Raw genomic sequence first — 19435 nt, 5'->3', positions numbered from 1 at the left:
CCACAGAAATGTGGATTTACCAACCAAGTAGAAAAAAAGGACCATAGAAAGAATCAACAGAACCAAAAAGTTGGTTCTTTGAGAAAATCAACAAGATAGATAAACCCTTAATAGACTAACGAGAGGACACAGAGAGTGTGTCCAAATTAACAAAATCAGAAATGAAAAGGGAGACATAACACAGATTCAGAGGAAATTCAAAAAATCATCAGATCTTACTATAAAAGCCTATATTCAACAAAACTTGACAATCTGCAGGAAATGGACAATTTCCTAGACAGATACCAGGTACCGAAGTTAAATCAGGAACAGATAAACCAGTTAAACAACCCCATAGCTCCTAAGGAAATAGAAGAAGTCATTAAAGGTCTCCCAACCAAAAAGAGCCCAGGTCCAGACGGGTTTAGTGCAGAATTCTATCAGACCTTCATAGAAGACCTCGTACCAATATTATCCAAACTATTCCACAAAATTGAAACAGATGGAGCACTACCGAATTCCTTCTATGAAGCCACAAATTACTCTTATACCTAAACCACACAAAGACCCAACAAAGAAAGAGAACTTCAGACCAATTTCCCTTATGAATATCGATGCAAAATACTCAATAAAATTCTGGCAAACCGAATCCAAGAGCACATCAAAACAATCATCCACCATGATCAAGTAGGCTTCATCCCAGGCATGCAGGATGGTTTAATATCTGAAAACCATCAACGTGATCCATTATATAAACAAACTGAAAGAACAAAACCACATAATCATTTCATTAGATGCTGAGAAAGCATTTGACAAAATTCAACACCCCTTCATGATAAAAGTCCTGGAAAGAATAGGAATTCAAGGCCCATACCTAAACATAGTAAAAACCATATACAGCAAACCAGTTGCTAACATTAAACTAAATGGAGAGAAACTTGAAGCAATCCCACTAAAATCAGGGACTAGACAAGGCTGCCCACTCTCTCCCTACTTATTCAATATAGTTCTTGAAGTTCTAGCCAGAGCAATAAGACAACAAAAGGAGGTCAAGGGGATACAGATCGGAAAAGAAGAAGTCAAAATATCACTATTTGCAGATGATATGATAGTATATTTAAGTGATCCCAAAAATTCCACGGAGAACTACTAAAGCTGATAAAACAACTTCAGCAAAAGTGGCTGGGTATAAAATTAACTCAAATAAATCAGTAGCCTTCCTCTACACAAAAGAGAAACAGGCCGAAAAGAAATTAGGAAATGACACCCTTCATAATAGATCCAAATAATATAAAAAGTACCTTGGGGTGACTTTAACCAAGCAAGGAAAGATCTGTACAATAAGAACTTCAAGACTCTGAAGAAAGAAATTGAAGAAGATCTCAGAAGATGGAAAGATCTCCATGCTCATGGATTGGCAGGATTAATATAGTAAAATGGCCATTCTACCAAAAGCGATCTACAGATTCAATGCAATCCCCATCAAAATACCAATCCAATTCTTCAAAGAGTTAGACAGAACAATTTGTAAATTCATCTGGAATAACAAAAAAACCCAGGATAGCTAAAACTATCCTCAACAATAAAAAAAGGACTTCAGGGGAATCACTATCCCTGAACTCAAGCAGTATTACAGAGCAATAGTGATAAAAACTGCATGGTATTGGTACAGAGACAGACAGATAGACCAATGGAACAGAATTGAAGACCCAGAAATGAACCCACACACCTATGGGCACTTGATTTTTTTTGACAAAGGAGCCAAAACCATCCAATGGAAAAAGATAGCATTTTCAGCAAATGGTGCTGGTTCAACTGGAGGTCAACATGTAAAGAATGCAGATCGATCCATGCTTATCACCCCTGTACAAAGCTTAAGTCCAAGTGGATCAAGGACCTCCACATCAAAAGCAGATACACTCAAACTAATAGAAGAAAAAACTAGGGAAGCATTTGGAACACATGGGCACTGGAAAAATTTCCTGAACAAAACACCCATGGCTTATGCTCTAAGATCAAGAATCGACAAATGGGATCTCATAAAACTGCAATGCTTCTGTAAGGCAAAGGACACTGTGGTTAGGACAAAACGGCAACCAACAGATTGGGAAAAGATCTTTACCAATCCTACAACAGATAGAGGGCTTATATCCAAAATATACAAAGAACTGAAGAAGTTAGACAGCAGGGAGGCAAATAACCCTATTAAAAAATGGGGTTCAGAGCTAAACAGAGAATTCACAGCTGAGGAATGCCGAATGGCTGAGAAACACCTAAAGAAATGTTCAACATCGTTAGTCATAAGGGAAATGCAAATCAAAACAACCCTGAGATTTCACCTCACACCAGTGAGAATGGCTAAGATCAAAAACTCAGGTGACAGCAAATGCTGGCGAGGATGTGGAGAAAGGGGAACACTCCTCCATTGTTGGTGGGGTTGCAGACTGCTGCAACCATTCTGGAAATCAGTCTGGAGGTTCCTCAGAAAATTGGACATTGAACTGCCTGAGGATCCAGCTATACCTCTCCTGGGCATATACCCAAAAGATGCCCCAACATATAAAAAAAAGACACGTGCTCCACTATGTTCATCGCAGCCTTATTTATAATAGCCAGAAGCTGGAAAGAACCCAGATGCCCTTCAACAGAGGAATGGATACAGAAAATGTGGTACATCTACACAATGGAATATTACTCAGCTATCAAAAAACAATGACTTTGTGAAATTCAGAGGCAAATGGTTGGAACTGAAACTATCATCCTGAGTGAGCTAACCTAATCACAGAAAGACATACATGGTATGTACTCATTGATAAGTGGCTATTAACCCAAATGCTTGAATTACCCTAGATGCCTAGAACAAATGAAACTCAAGACGGATGATCAAAATGTGAATGCAGATCGCTCATGAGAGACACAGCCAGAATACAGCAAATACAGAGGCGTATGCCAGCAGGAAACCACTGAACTGAGAACAGGACCCCTGTTGAACAATCAGAGAAAGAACTGGAAGAGCTTGAAGGAGCTCGAGACCCCATATGCACAGCAATGCCAACCAACCAGAGTTTCCAGGGACTAAGCCACTACCTAAAGACTATACATGGACTGACCCTGGACTCTGACCTCATAGGTAGCAATGAATATCCTAGTAAGAGCACCAGGGGAAGGGGAAGCCCTGGGTCCTGCCAAGACTGAACCCCTAGTGAACTAGACTGTTGGGGAGAGGGCAAATGGGGGAGGGGTGGGAGGAACACCCATAAGGAAGGGAGGGGAGGGGATGTTTGCCGAAACCGGAAAGGGAATAACATTAAATGTATATAAGAAATACTCAAGTTAATAATAAAAAAAAAAAAAAAAAAAAAGAAATGTGGATTTACCTACAAGAAACTAAACAATGGATTCGGTTAGATAGCTGACATTACTCCCTGTTATTCTTCAGATTTTATTAAAATCAAATACTTTAACTATTGTTCTTTCACCCTGGGGCTATTCAGGAAAGGAAATATATCTTAAGATTAGACTGAAATGCTACAATGAGAGGTAGCAAGCTCATGTTTGCTAAATGACTGCGTTCTTGAAAGGAAAGGTATAAAAGCACACGGAGACCGCTCTACCCGATTTCCTTTGTTTCGATTTTAGAAGCAGCTTGACTGACAAAGAGACTGAAGGAGAGAATCTTGGGATATAAAAGTCTTTTAAAGGTGAGACAGGTGCAAGGTTTCAGAGAACAGTTTCTATATTGTTCTTGTGAAGGTTATACTTAGCCCTGAACCACACTACTTTCCTGTCTGCATTTCATTTCCTGGGGACTTGCCAAGCGATCAACAGCCTGAGCCCTGTGGTAGAGTTGAGGTTTTTGAGCACGAATAGGGTGGCTAGAGTTTGCTTAGCTAGAGACAGCAATTGCCTCCTGTGATCATTACAGAAATGCTGGCATGAGCTCTTCAGGAGACCATGGGAAGAAAATGGACATACTGTGTGGTTTACGCCATCATCCAGATACAGTTTTTCAGGGGTAAGACTTCCGGTCACACTGGTCTTCTCAGATGGCTGCTTTGGGACCCTTTGCTCCTTTGAAATGCTTCAAGACTCCTGCAGGAGTTGATCACTAAAGGACAAGTTCTTGCTAAGGTTGTCAGTTAACTGCTTAAGTGACAGCTATGGGAAAGATGCTAGAGTCGATATTGGATTCCTAATGTGCACTAGACTAAAACTAAGAAGGGAGCAAATGGTTAGTGCCTCCTGTCTTTACCATTTTTCCTCTTCTAAGAGTCTTGAGTTATGAGAAAATTGTGTGTCTTGGAGAGGAAATGTTCCCGGATCATTATAAAGGCAACTTCAAAATGCTAAGATGCCTTACAATTATGTCCATGGTCAGAAAGCCTTGTTCACCCTTTAATCCTCCCCCAAGCAATTCTTTTCTTTTCAAATTAGAAAGTGTCTCTCCTCCCTAATACCCGTGTCATTTCTGGTTGGATTTATGTTAAGTCTAACTCAGTCACATACAAGAAGTACTTTGCAAAGCCAATCAGAGTTCTTTATGACCATGAGGAACAGAACCTGAAAGGCCCATTTCAAAATGGAAGGAGAAAAGTTTAGTTCTGAACACCACGGTACAAGAGTAGTATTGAAAGCCTGAATTTCTAAAGAATTACCTATGTATGACTACGATGATTGTAAGAGTTTCTGAATCAAAGACACATTGGAACTAGTGATCTAGATAGGCTGAGAGGCATGCTATTGGAGAATCACTCCTAGGGAGTTACATTCAGATGTGTAACCTCTGTCTACACACACTGTGTGCATCCACAAACGTATAATAATTCCTAACCATCGAGTGCCTTTGTTTCTTCTCAGCAACTTGTCATCTTTTTATCCATTCCCTTTGTGAGCTCTGGGGGACTTGTCACAATAATGTATCACTTCTGTAATGGTAAATTCTAAAGGGGCATCTGAAGCATTTCTGAAGACATATCAAAGGCTCAGTGCTGAACAAATTTTGAGTGGTCTGTTTCCTGCAGTCAGGTTGCTGATGAGAGAAGCCTTTATTTCTAGCATTTCATGAGATGGTTAGAGATGATACCCTAGGGAACATCGACCTGAGGCATCTGCTCCGTTCTCCTTGGGAGACATAACTCCATGGAGATGAAGGTCCCTTCATCCTTAGAGAGAATGAATGTCAAGTTTCTTACTCTACTCAGCCAGACTGAATGCAGGAGGCAGTTTGGAGTTATGAAGTTCATGTTAAAGAAAAACTGCAGGTGTGACTAATTGTGAAGAGAATTCATGTTCTCTTAAGGGAGTGCATCTCTGAATACTTCTTTTCTCACTGCTTTTCTTTCCTTTTTGATAAGGAAAGAAAGATAACAACATTATCTTTTGGAGCATGAAGATTAAAAAGATAGCACATGTAAAAGCCTCTTTTAAACATATTATCTTAAAATACAAGCCACTTTATTGTAAAAAACTTGAAAATAAAGTTTGAAAAGAAAACTATTATACTTAGACTAGTTATTACAGATGTTGATGCAGAAAGGTCAATAATATTCATGTATGTTATGTGAACAGCTTCATGCTAAGTTTGCTGAGGCACTTCTGTCTTTAAACAGGCCTAATTTATGGGGCTGAAGAGGGAGTTAAGCAATTAAGAGCTCACTGCTGCTCTTATAGTTTGGTTCCCAGAACCCATATCTGGCAGTTAACACCTAGCTGTAACTCCAATGCCTGAGTTCTGTGGATCTGTGGGTATCTACGCACGTGAACATTCATGCGTGTGCACACACACACACACACACACATACACACATACACAAACACACACACACACGCACACGCACGCACGCATGCACGCATGCACTCAGTCACGCAGGCATGCACCGAGACCTAAAAGACCATTCCAAGAGAATAACGCAAACTGATTATTCGTATCCTTCCTTTCTAGGAGCATGGGAAGAACTATTCAATGCTGGAGATAACAACGTGTATGCTCTGCCTGGTTCTGATGTCAACTTGACCTGCCAAACAATGGAGAAAGACTTAATGGTCCAGATGCAGTGGTCCAAGGTCACAGATGAGATTGACATGATTGTTGTTTATCATCCCCAATATGGCTTCCACTGTATGTGGGGGGATGCCTGTGAGTCACGAGTGGCTGAGGTAGAAACTCTGAAGGATGCAACAAAATGGACTCTGAACTTAAGGAATATCTCCTCCAGCCTCAGTGGAAAGTATGAGTGCAGCTTCACTATGTATCCAACAGGCACCAAGACTACAGTCTACAACCTCATTGTGGAGCCCTGTAAGTATAATTTACCTAAGGGAGGACTTTCATGTACCTTTCATTCATTTAGGAAATATGCAAAGACAACAGGCACATTCTAGATTTGGTATTGAACATCGAAGACTTAGCAGAAAGAAATAAGGGAAAGTAGCAACAGATCAAATAATGCCCTAGATAAATGTAAAGTCCCAACAGTGGTAAGTGTTAATAACAAGGACTACAGTAGTTGAGAGCATAGCAGAGACTGGGGAAATGGTCACTGTGAAAGAAACATCTAAATTGACGAATGAGGAATGAGTAGTCGTCAATGCATTTTAGAAAAGGTAGAGGTTGTGAGTGACCTAGAAACGGGGTGGGGACCACCATGGGAATTGTTTTGCAAAGTTTAAGAAAATGAGTTATGCAAGTATGGATACAATAGAGACACAATGAGCACAAGATCATGCCAGACTTTGTTGGCAATGTTCAAGTCTATGACATCTACATAAGAGTCATAAAAAGAAATGCTTTTTTCCCCAAAAGAGTTTAAGATCACGTTTGTAGTTTGATTGTGTTCATGTTATAAAGAGATGACCCTGGCTTCAGTATGAGAATGCCCTTACAGTGGACAAGAGAAGATGATGTGAACATATTAAAAGATCAATTCCAGCTGTCCAGAAGAAATGTAATGACACTCAGGTAGACATGAAAGGGAATGTATACATTTTACATATTGAGTATAGAATACACATGACTTGATCATAGAGTGGATGTATGACGAAAATAGAGTGAAGAAGAAGACACTTAAAAGGCAACATTGGGTTTCTGCTGTGCATACCTGTATGGTGGTGACAGCAGCTGGGATACAAGATGAAGGAAGTAGAGTGACTTTGTGAGTGAATTTACTAACGTGAATCTGGATATTTACCTTAGAGCAGGGAAATGGGCCATCAAAGCTCCTGAACATTCAGGAACATTCAGACGGTTCAGGTTTCAAGGCCTGCATTCATGATGAAGCCCTGAATGTAAGCTTTATGGCCATTCTGCCTAGAAATGATGCTGGTTTGGAGCCTGTCTTCTAAGTTCTCTGAGCCTGTTTCAGAAACTGTCCTTTTAATACCTGTTCTACATGACCCAGTTCTAAAGTAAAATGATTTCTATTCCTACTAATGAGAAGAGATGACAATAAAATACAGCAAATGAGAATGGCACTGGAAAGTGAATGTTTGAAACTCAGAAGGGAAATAGCTTGGTAATATAATAAAAGATTAACAAAAACTTGCTCAGGAAAGGCTTGCTGCAGGAGACATGGGGCTGTCCTGGTACACATCAGGTTTAGATTTCCCAACTCCTCTCCATGTCTAACTCTTGCTGCTCCAAGACAATGATGTTTAGATCATCTCAGGGTAAGGGAGAATTCCATCAAATGGAGCAAAAACCAACTTCAGACCAGTTGACAATGGCATAGGTGGAGTGTGGTTAAAATACAGGAAGACTTTTTGAAAGCTACACTTAGCTGTAGGTACTTTGGATTTAGGTAGGCAGCAGTGAACTGGATGTGCCACGCAGTATGGACATCATTCAGTCCCACTGTACAATCATTTTAGGATTCTAAGCTTTTGATTTCTTACATAACAAATGTAGATGATTATAGTCCCACCTTCTTGGGTACTATTATCTTGATAATTAAATAAGGTAATGGTTAAAAGCACTTACTACAGTTTCTATCTAAAGGTACAAGTTTGGCTGTAGAGATGTCTCAGCAGTTAAAAGCACTTGTTTTTCTTACAAAGGACCTAAATTCAATTCACAGCATTTATATGATGGTTTATAGCCATCTATAACTCCAATTTTGGGGGACCTGATGCTTTCTTCTGACCTCCTCAGACATCAGGCACAGGCAAACATTCATATACATAAAATAACAAATAAATAAATCAAAATAGTAGTAGTAGTAGCAGCAGCAGCAGCAGCAGCAGCAGCAATACAGGGAGTAACTTTATTTCTTAATTCATATTAAAAAGATTTAAAACTTTATAGAGTGGTCTAATTTGGAATTCAATGAGATATTGTCAGACCTTAACACAAGTACACCTTGACTTTAGATTTAGACATAGTTTTGGTATATTGTATCAATCCCAATAGATTATTCTATTACATCTCTGAGGATCTGAACAATACTTCATTGAGAAGTGGTCACATGGTTGTATCTGCTATGACTGTACTTAAAAACCTACCACCATCCATCTTCTGGACAACTGGGGTATATACTGTAAAAGAGACGATATATTATGGTTCCAATGAAGCCAAGAATGGAAAAGAGGTAGTATTCAGAAGTGAGTGACATTGACTTTAAGAAAAGAGAGAGAGATACAATGTAGTTAAGTTTGTAACCACTTCAGCTGTAAATAGTTGGAGAATCAGAGACAAATTCATGTTTCCTGTGGTTGGAAATGTCTTCTTTCTGAGCTTTTGCTGTTGATCCTCCATATCAGATGGGAAACAACAGTGTTAAATACAGAGCATTAGTATTGAGTATCTGGTACAAAAGGATCACAATCTATTAAAGAACAAAAACAAAGAAGAGGAGAAACAAAGTAGATATGAAACCCAAGACAAAATGGAGCTGAGGAGTTGCTAGAGAAGTAGAGGACGTGCCTGTGCCCTGACAGTGTGAACAAGTCCCCACCCAATGGCATGTTATCTTGCCACTGTACCTTCTGCAAGACATTCATGTCGCTAAGGCAGATGAGTAAGCAAGCCACACATATGGAGTGTAAAAAATGCATGAAGACCATGAACCAGTGTAAACTGGAGAGATACGTGAGAGACTAGGAGACTCAAGGATGGGGAGGTTCATCACCTCTTCCTGTTTTCTTTCTCTTGCCATCTGAGTCATTCTTTCTGGCCATTTATAAAACCGGAAGTGCCTAAATCCTGTTCTTGTGTCCCCTGAGGGCTCAAGGAAGAAAGGCAGCTAGTTGATCCCTTCTCATAATATTTTGTCCCTGTGTGTCTTAGTGGGTGCAGAAGCTGTGGATATAAAAGGAAATATGATGAATAATTAATTTGGTATTTGCTTCATTTTCATTTCAACTTAATATGTTTCTCCCTGAATCAGGAGTCTTAGAGTTATTTGAAGGAACATAGCTCCCTGAGTTAGTCCTTGGTTTATAATAATCTACCTTTAGAAAATTTGAGTTCTACTCAGTCTATGGTACTTCAGGTAGTACATTCCTAGCATATGAAAATGTAGTTATTATAGTGAATTGTAAGAGTACAGCATGGCTTAATTTCCCAAATTGCAATCAAAGCCCATAGGTTGCTAATGTTGCCCAAAGCAAGAGTGGTAGAGAAAGAATTAGATAAAGATGTAGCACTAATACACGCAGTAGAAATAGGTGGGTTTGTATCGTAGCTCAGTGGGTGTATTGTCTGCCCAGCATCGGGGAGGCACGGAGTTCCATCACCAGCATCACAAGGAAAAGAGGAGTTGATGATAGCAATGGATAGGAACGTTTTAATCTTGGAAACATAATGGTGAACAATTGTAGTTGCTTGCACAAGACCAAACCAGTCAACATTCCAGCATGCATGGGGACAGCCGCGCAAGCTCCCACTCAGCTGAGAAGATACTACGGGAGACAGTTTTCTTTAAGATTCTGGGCCTTGATTTATAGATCATACTTCAGTGAATGTCTCCACACCTATATGTAGATATGAGAGCACAAATTGGGCCCTTGGTTAGAAAAATAATTTAGAAGAGGGCACAAACATGAGAAAGGATGTGGGAGGTAGATCTGGGAGGTGCAGGGAATGAAAATAATTAAGACACCACATTGTATGTGTCTATAAATTTCGCAAAAACTTTTAAATTTATTTAAATATTAACAGATATTGTTATATTAATATTAACAAATCAATAAAATATTATTGAAAAATAATAATAAATGATCACATAGCAGTTTCAGAACTATAGAGAAGGATCATTAAAGGGTAGAAATGTGGGCAGGCACTAAATAGTGACAGTGTATGAAAACAGGCGAGCCAAAGGATATAGCACTGTGAATTCTAAGTTTATCACCATTTTTCTTTTAAAATATAAAGGTGTCAGTAAAGAAAGAAAATTCAGTTCTGATAAGCTAAGTCTTACCTAGGTGGTTAAGCTCTCAGTAGACTAATGTCATTGAACCTGCATACTGACTTTCATCAGTGTCCTTATTGTATGCGGTCTTTGTCCAACATATAGGTTTTAAGAGATTATATTGCTGAGTATAAGAGACTGTGGATTAGATGTGATGATGTGGGATGCAGACAAGAGAGCCTATTTTGCAGCATCTCCAAGCCTAGTAGAAGTAACATATATATCAATTAAATGTTAAACAACAACAGGGAATTCTGGTGTAGGAGCTGGGGAATTCAGGAATGGTTTCTTAGGGCCCTCCCATCCCTTGGAGCCATTATTAACTAAGACTGGAGGACCCAGAAATTAATATTAGCAAACAGGCTATGTGCAGACTCTGTGGCACAGAAACCACATTAACCATGGGATTCTAAAAAGGATGACGACTAGGCAAAAAGAATGCAGTTAAAGCAACTGAAAGCGAGGCAGGTCAACCAACAAGATTAGCGTAGTCAGGAGCCATAGAAACTAATTGAAGTGGCTTTCTTTAACACTTTTCATTTTGCGTTTCAAATATGAGGTGTGTTTTTATTTGTTTTGTGTTTTGTTGTTGTCTAGGGAATGAATTGAGGAAAGCAGAAAGGATAGTGTAAGTCCAACCAAGTTAGAAAATCATATAATACCAGAAATGGAGAGGAGGCATGACGGCAACTCTGAGTAAGGGGCAAAGAGATTGATGGGGAGCAGTATCCAGATCAGGGCCATGTTTAAGTTGCTCGCCCATAATATCTGCTGGTATAGTGCATTGTGACAATTGAAATTCAAATCATGGAGCGTGATATTTGGTTTTCAGAATGTGTGACTCACTCACTGTGTTAGGGGACCCTGGAATCTGACCAGATTGTTCAGACATCATGTGAGTTTGGTTTCATATGTTTAACTTAGGAAGTTGAGAATAAGGACACAGACACAGCTGGCTATATGTCCCTCAACTAGCACAGAAGCCTGAGTCAACCGTTTTAGTACGTTTTCAGAACAGAGGGTACGACTGAATTTCTAGGTGTGAAAGAAACAATCTAGGCAGAGAAATCAAATGAGAAAAACCATGCGGTGCTTCAACCCAGAGCACAGAGATGAGTGGAGAGATATGTCTCCACAGGACAGCGAGGAGTAGATAAAAAGACAGACAAGAGCGAGAAGAGAGAACCAGATCGTAGAAGCCTAGAAAGATAATTGCATAAAAGCAGCAGCCATCAATCCTGACACTTCTGGGAAGGTGAATGGTTATTGGATTGTATTTAGGAGCATGAAAGGTATTGACCACTTATTGGGGGCTTGTGTTGGTGGCATTAGGGAACAGAAAAGGAACCGGATGGAAGAAAGAGCAGAGAGTGGGAGACAGGGGAGGGGGAGTAGGGAGTGGGAGACAGGACTGTGGGGACAGCAGTATTGATGCAGCTTCTAGCCCCTGATCCATAGAAACAAAAAGAGTGCGAGTGTTGGATGAAGCTTTGTATTGGTGTTGTGGCGTGGGTGCTTTTAAATAATTCAAGGCACCTTACTATACTCCAAAGTCAATGGATAGAATCTACTTAAAAAGAACTAACTATATCAGAGTTTGTAAAAAAAAAATCAGCTGTGGTTTCTGAGACGATAGGGGGTACTTAGATCCATAACAGACAGTAAAACTCTTCAGAAATAGAGGATGCTTTTATAACGTTTGTAACAGCATACATTCATTACACATAGTTATGTTTCATCGTGATGTTTTATACACATATATAATAATGTATGCTGATCATATTCACCCACATTGCCCTCTCTTGTCTCCCTCCTACTCCTGCTAGCAGCCTTTTCTTCCCAACTAGCCTCTTTTCTACCTTCATGTCTTTACCAAACCCTTTTAAAAGTGTACTAGTTGGGAAGGGAAACAAGTTGACTGCTGTTGAGTTCCAAGACTCCGGTTTTCTAGCATTGTTGTCCGATATTTTAGTACTTTCTATTGCTAATCTATTCCTCCAGGAAAGCTAAGAAGGTCAAAATAAGGTAAACACAGACACATCCGCCTAGACAATAATTATGTAGTTCTGAATGTCAGAGAGAAAGTAGCAAATAAAATAAGTAAAGCACAGAAGCAGAAAAAACAAAGAAAAAACTCATTCCTTATGGAGCACCCAGAAAACAATCAAAAATATCTCTCACCAGTAACACCAGGGATCAGAAGACTTGTCCAAAATACTAAAATGAGCCACAGTCCACCAAGGGGTTCTATAGTTACTGAAATTATCCACTTAATGTATAAGAACTGAAATAAACTACCATCAGTATATCTGTTCTCTTATATCCTAGGATTTGAGTGTAACCTCTTTTAATTACAGAGGCCAAGCATTGGGAATGGATAAAGTCACTGGAGTTGGGTTCTCATGCTAGCAACACTTATAAGACATCTAGACTACCATCTTCAATGTTCTCTACCCAGAGATGTACTTTCTCGGTCAATCTAAAATATGTGGACACCTTACATCAGTCCCCAGACTCCTGTTCCTAGGTCGTCTGCATTAACTGTTATGCTGGACATTAGTACAACACCCCAGGCTGGCCAGTGAAAGTAAAATGTATTCTCTCGAAGTTCTGGAGGTACGAAAGCTAAAACCAAGTCCCGAGTGTGCGGCCGTGACTCTGGGTAGGAGAAAAGAATTGCTGACTTTTGCAGATGGCTTTATGCTGGTAAAGTATTTCTCCATGACCAAGGGTGCAGGTGACAAAGTGAAGAGTCATAGGTGTCAAGACTGAGCATTACTTCTGGTTTGATGGAGGCAATAGAAGTTTTACAAGAAAAATATCTTTTTTCATTTCATGTCAATGCTCAGGGGTATTAAATTTTAGTGGTTTTTGCCCGATTTTGTACTTGTCTTTTATTTTCCTAATGGACCTCTTTTTTCCCCTGTAAGCCAGTCTCTCTCTGTCATACCTATTCATTTTCTAGACCTGGATTGTGTACCCACTAGACCTCTCATAAGTACCTAGTTCCTTATAGCAATTATTAGTCATAAATCAGCACTAACTGTGAGGCTTTCTGTAGTCATTTTTTATTTCAAATAAATTTTTAAATTATGGTTTTCAGCATTTGTGCCATTCTCTCTTTCTCTCTCTTTCTCTCTCTCTCTCTCTCTCTCTCTCTCTCTCTCTCTCTCTCTGTATAAAGTACCACACACACGCATGTGTACCATATTACTTGAGTATCTTATTTTAAAAATATTTAAATATTGTTCTCATTTGATTTGTAAAATTTCTCTCAGTACATCAGCTCTTGTGCATATATAGCTTCAGCCTTGCTCTAAATTCATTTCGTTCCGAGCGTGATTTTTGAAAATGATTTTGACTAGCACCGGCTATCTCTCACGAGTCATCTTTTCTTCGGTGAACTCATTTATCGGTCTTTTCAATTTTTCTACAGTTTACATCGTCTTTATTCTTTCATCTCCTTTTGAATAATGAAGTTGTAGCCCTATTTATGTATGTGTGGACTCGTTGGCACTCTGCTTTTATTGTCACATTAATGCTATTTTATCCTCTGGCCCTTTTCTCACTGTAGCTTAACAGCTCATCCTACCACAATCATCCTTCCATTGCTTAAGTGTGTGCTTATCCTTACCATGGAAGTCAGCCTGGCTGGCTCCTCTGCAACCATTTTTGTATCCAAAGCAGAGTCCATTGTCTTTGAGGTATCCCACAATGCACTGCGGGACTGTTGGGATGGGCTTCCTTTCCTTTTGTCTCCCACTTCTATTTGAATTTCCTCTTTGATTTCCCATATTGGGTCCATCTCATTTAATCTGAATTCTTCTTCTAAGGGTTTCTTCACAGCACTGAAGACATTCCATGGGCCCCATCTGTCACCAGATGGGGGACCCTTTCTCTTCCTCAAGAAGAAACTGGTAATTGGAGCCCTTTCCCCATCTCTGCTGCTGTTCTCAGATTAGTCAGCCTGTCTGTGAAGTGATCAACCACCGGGGGCCAGGGTGGATTTCTCTGTTCTAAAGCCCGTAGGAAGCTGTCCGCTTTCCTCTTTTCTTTTTGAACAGTTGCCATTACCTGGTCTACTAGTTTGTTCCCATTCTTAAGTTGTAGCTTAATGTTCTTGAATATATTCTCTAGGTGATTTTAATTTACTTTCTCAGTTTGTCAAAGTTATATTTTAAAAAGTTATGGCCAGAATGAAACCAACTTCTAAAGTAAAGCTAGGTGTTATGACATACAGAGGCAATCCTCATTCCTGAAGCAGGAAGACTGTGATGAATTTGAAGTACTAAGCAAGTCAGTGATATATAGCAATATCAAAAAATCAAATAGTAAATAAAACCTACTACCACCATTTATAATAATAATAATATTGATAATAACAATATAAAATTCTAACTGTAAATTTTAGTGATGTACATTCAAACATTATTAGTATATGAATTTATTTTCTTATCATCATAAATGATAATAACTGAATTACAATCTGTTTAAACTATCTTTAAGCAAAAACAATTTTAAAATGTTTCTAAATAAAATTAAGTAGTAATAGTGGTGTAAAATGTGCTAAAATTTTGATGGTGCTATACAGATAACTCAAGTTGAAAATATTATGGTAATTAAGATCCCATAATATTAATGGACAAGGACCTTCTAAAAATATATGGGTTTGGAGTAATGTAGAGGACTGTCCGTATCTGTAGGTTCCATAACTACAACTTCAGATGGGGCATATTTGGAAACAAATTGCATGTATAATTAGCATGTACACTTTCTTTGGCCTAGCGGTAAAAACATAATAGACCTATTTGCTTGTCATATACATTATCTCTATCGTAAGTTATCTAGGGTACACTTGGCTCATATGGAATTTGAGTGCCTAAGGATTTTCTCCTGAGACCAAACCCCTGCAGAATGAAGGGTGAGAAGTTTCTAGAGCAGTAAAACTACTCTGTTTACTGTAAGCACATATCATTATACACTAGTCAGGACCCACGGGATGCTACAGCATGCTGTGGGCTTTGGGAGCTAATGTTTTGTGAATGTAGGTTCATTCCTTATGATAGACGCACTACTCTTCTGCAAGATGCTGACAGTAGAAAACACCATGTATGTAGAGGAAAGAGGTATGTGCACATGGAAGTTATCAGGATTTTCTTCAGTTTTGTTGGGAACCTAAAACTGCCGTGAAAAAAAAATCCTGATAAACTTAAAATATAATTAGAAACTAGGTTATAAGACGTCATATTCTTTCTAATTGAGGACATGTAGCCTCAAGATGGATGGACTGACTTGGGGTTAAAGCAGAAGAGCATGTCAAATTCTGAGCGGGGTTGTTAAATAATTTTTCTGTGGGTTTTCAGTGATGAGTAATTGCCCAGGCTTCCCTTGGCTCAGTTTTGCCATTTAAACAACGAGGACTACAGTGGGATTCTGCCTCTTTACTTCAGAGGTGTCTCGAAGATAGATGAATCTCTATTTCAAACTCTTTTTCATCGCTTTGATAAAATGCACTTTGTATGCCGAGATCCATGAATCTTCCACCTTGTGTTTTGTTCCAGATACACAAGATGAACACAACCGTACAATAGAAATAGAGACAAATCGGACTCTGGAAATACCATGCTTTCAAAATACCTCCTCAGAAATTTCACCTAGGTTCACCTTTTCATGGTTGGTGGTAAGCGTTGCCCTTTTCAGTGAATAACTGTAATGATCTTTAAATATTAATGAGGTGAAATGAATAGCAAGTAATAATAGAGAAATACTTGATGAGGCACAGGCATTATGCCAGTGGCTTTGGAAGGAAGTAAAGGGCACTGAGGTGTCTTCTAACTAGGCAAGCAGCGATGTATGCAGTGGGACTCTGAAATTAGCTCTTAGAAGTAGATTTCTATTTCAAATTAGAAACCTGACCACGACTGCACAAGAGACAAGGTGTGGTGCTGCCCTAGTGAGGAACCACTTACAGAAGCCCTTGATCACAGATATTTGTTTTACAAATAACATTTATGGAGATATAGACCCCACTTCTCAAAACCTGCATTGCCACCCTCTTATGCTATTTTAATCAAGAAATGCAAAACCAATTCAATGCTTACAAAATACAAGTATGGAGATAGTGCAGCAGTCAAGAGTGCTTACTGCTCTAACAGAGGGCACTAAAAGACACACCCTGCCTGCTGACCCCCATAAATGCCTACACACACACACACACACACACACACACACACACACACACACACACGCACATATAAAACCAAATATCTTGTTTTAAAAACACATCTGTGTATGAGAGAATCAGGCTTTGGAATGACTCATCATTAGTCAACTCTCTTCCTAAAGCAGGGGCTCCATGGAAACCATGACCATTAGAAACCACTACAAGTCACAAGAGTAGAGACTTTTGAAAGATTCGTTTATTTATTTATTTATTTATTTATTTATTTATTTATTTATTTATTTATTTGGGGGTTGTGCGAAGTCAGAGGACAACTTGCCAGAGTCAGTTCTCGTCTTCCACCCTGTAGTCCCAGGGACAGAACTCGGGCCGGCCACCTTTTCACCATGTTCGTACTAAACTGATGGTCTCTACATCTGTGCTGTTTGGCTGCTCGATGGGAATCAGCTGGTTATGTGTCAGATCCTAAATAACCTATAAGTCTCCTTTATCTACTAATGTCCTTCAAGGAAACTTGGAAGGTGGTATAAACATTTTCTATAGGTCCCATCCAGACATTTAGAATAAATGAGGGCCAGGGAGGGTGCCAACCACTTAGAGAAGGAGGGTAATTCTAAAACATCAACAGACCCTCAAGCCAAACTGTCATTTTAAAGACCAGATTGTAATAATGACAAACTGAGAGATCCCTTTGAGAGAGTCCTTCCTTCAAAGGGAATATTGTGTTGGCAATATGCTGATTAAATTCCCACTGTGCACTCTCCTTTTAAATGTCAAAATCTGTTTGCTTCACTGACTTACAGCCGTGCCTTAACTACTGATGGCTCTAGGATTTACTAAGTCTGGTGTGAAAATATCTAATGCCCCTATATTAAGAAATAGAAGAAGCTTCTCCAGTCATCATTGCTAAATGTCTTCAGAGGTCACACGAATTCTTACAAACAGGAAATAGTGTGGCTTTAAGTAAAAGGGTAAAGAGCAGAAATGATGAAGTTAAACTCAGCAGGACAGGAACCCGCCGTGCTGAGCCCAGAAACTCTTGAAGAGATGCAAAGAAAAGGCCTCCTGCCCCGAGTGTTTCATTAAACCCTAGGAACAGTTCTGCAGACAAAAATCATCCAAGTCCCCAGAAAATAAAAGTCATGTTGTGCATGTGGAATTCTAAAATCTAATTAACTCGGTTGTAAACCTCAGGGGGGAAGTTATTATTAGGATTCTCAATATCATTGAAAAATATATCTTCTATGCGTACATGGTCTCATGGTCAGCTATGGAAAGTGGAGCAGATCCTTCGCTTTGGGGGAGTTATATTTCAGGTCTGTACTACACTGAAGTGAATAGTCAGACGCAGACACAGTGTGTCTAACGTTCAGTGGTCACGAGATAATTCAACTACCTAAAAAAGCACAGGTCAACTTGTGAGCATTGATGTGAACAGTGGAATGGTATATAAGAAATCAAGGACTATGTGGGAGTATTTGGGATATGGGTGGGTAGATGAGTGGCAAATTCTAATTTCGCTACTTAATTCCTAGGACACATACCAGCATCAGGGAAATCCTTCAGGCTTATTCTGGGACTTTCGAAATGCATCCTAATATTCTGTTTTCATTACAAACTATCATCCTGTGATTTCCCACAGTATAAATTTTAATTCAATCCAATAAACAGATGTGAATCCGATGTGAGCGTTAGATGCTACAGGGATTGAAAACTATATTAGGGATATTTTCTATCATGTCATATGTTTTTAATAAAATGTAAAAAAAAATTAGTAGTACTCAGGGAAAATAATTTATCGGATAAATCCAGAAAAGCTTTTTGAAAAGTTACATGGAACCACATAACAGAAGACAGCTAATAGCAAAAGACAGACACATGTTGCAGCAAGATCCTGGAAATTATACTGACAAGTTAGTACTATACACTGGAGAATGTCTTAGGGAAATACTTCAACCCACAGTCAATGAACTAAACAGAGATCCTTCACCACCACTTACGAACTCACAGTGGATTGTGGTATGATTTGATATGATCAAAATAACAGACTACATATATAAAATTCTCAAAGAGTAAATAAAATGTTAAAAGAGCTTCAAATTTTTCTCTTTCAAACCAGGAAGGGTTGAAACAGGAAGTTTAATAGTGTTTAAACATTTCATCCTATTTTTCTTCAGTTTTTGCGCTGTTTTATAATCAAGGAAGAAGCAGTGGTTTCAGATGCACATATGAAACCTTGTGATTTAGAAAATGCCCTCTCTCTTAACTGGTGGCAGTTGAACATCATTGTCCTGGATGTTTTCAAAATACAAAGTATGTGCGAGTCAAGTATGCTAGTGCCTGCCTTTAGACTCAGCACTTGGGAAGCAAAGGCAGGCAGATCTCTTATGAGTTCAAGGCCAGCCTGATCTACCAAGCAAGTTTCATGACAGACAGCCAGGGCTACAACAGGGTTAACAGCTAATGGTGGTAAGAAATATATTCATCCTTTGCTCTGCAAATAGATGTAAAGAGTGTTGCAAGCAGCCTGCTTTGACAGTGCTGGCAGGTTTGGCCGTGCTGGCAGGGTGCAGAGGACGTGGAGAGAATGTGAAGAATCGAGTAAACTAGAGATAGAGAAGCAGGAATCAATATAGTCGGCAATGACCACGAAAGAGCTCAGAGCACCCAACACCTGCTAAGTGCTCTGATCAATGCGGCCAGTGCTAACTCAGAGCTGGCTCCGGGCATCTGAAGCCAGCCAGAGACAAGACAGACCACTAAATGTAACAGCACCAATATCCCTCTGCAGAACTGGAAATCCTGATCCCACTACAAAAACTGACAAACCTCAATGGATGAATTTTAGCATTAGCTGCACTTGAAAGGAATA

The 19435-nt window shown here is 39.3% G+C and overlaps 1 protein-coding gene across 1 annotated transcript in view; it reads left to right on the top strand.

Moving 5' to 3' along the window:
• The first annotated feature begins 3792 nt into the window (after positions 1-3792).
• The window catches only part of Cd96 (CD96 molecule), a 73106-nt gene continuing 57463 nt past the window's right edge, over positions 3793-19435 (top strand). Inside the window, exons 1-3 of the mRNA XM_032899296.1 lie at positions 3793-3994; positions 5921-6277; positions 15944-16062. Coding sequence (XP_032755187.1) covers positions 3934-3994; positions 5921-6277; positions 15944-16062 — 537 coding nt within the window. The 5' untranslated portion in view covers positions 3793-3933. The remainder of the gene's footprint in view (positions 3995-5920; positions 6278-15943; positions 16063-19435) is intronic.

The sequence above is a fragment of the Rattus rattus genome, chromosome 4 (assembly GCF_011064425.1).
Source record: "Rattus rattus isolate New Zealand chromosome 4, Rrattus_CSIRO_v1, whole genome shotgun sequence".
Taxonomy (NCBI): Eukaryota; Metazoa; Chordata; class Mammalia; order Rodentia; family Muridae; genus Rattus; species Rattus rattus.
The sequence above is the reverse complement of the archived record's forward strand: the minus strand, read 5'-3'. Positions and strand labels throughout refer to the sequence as shown.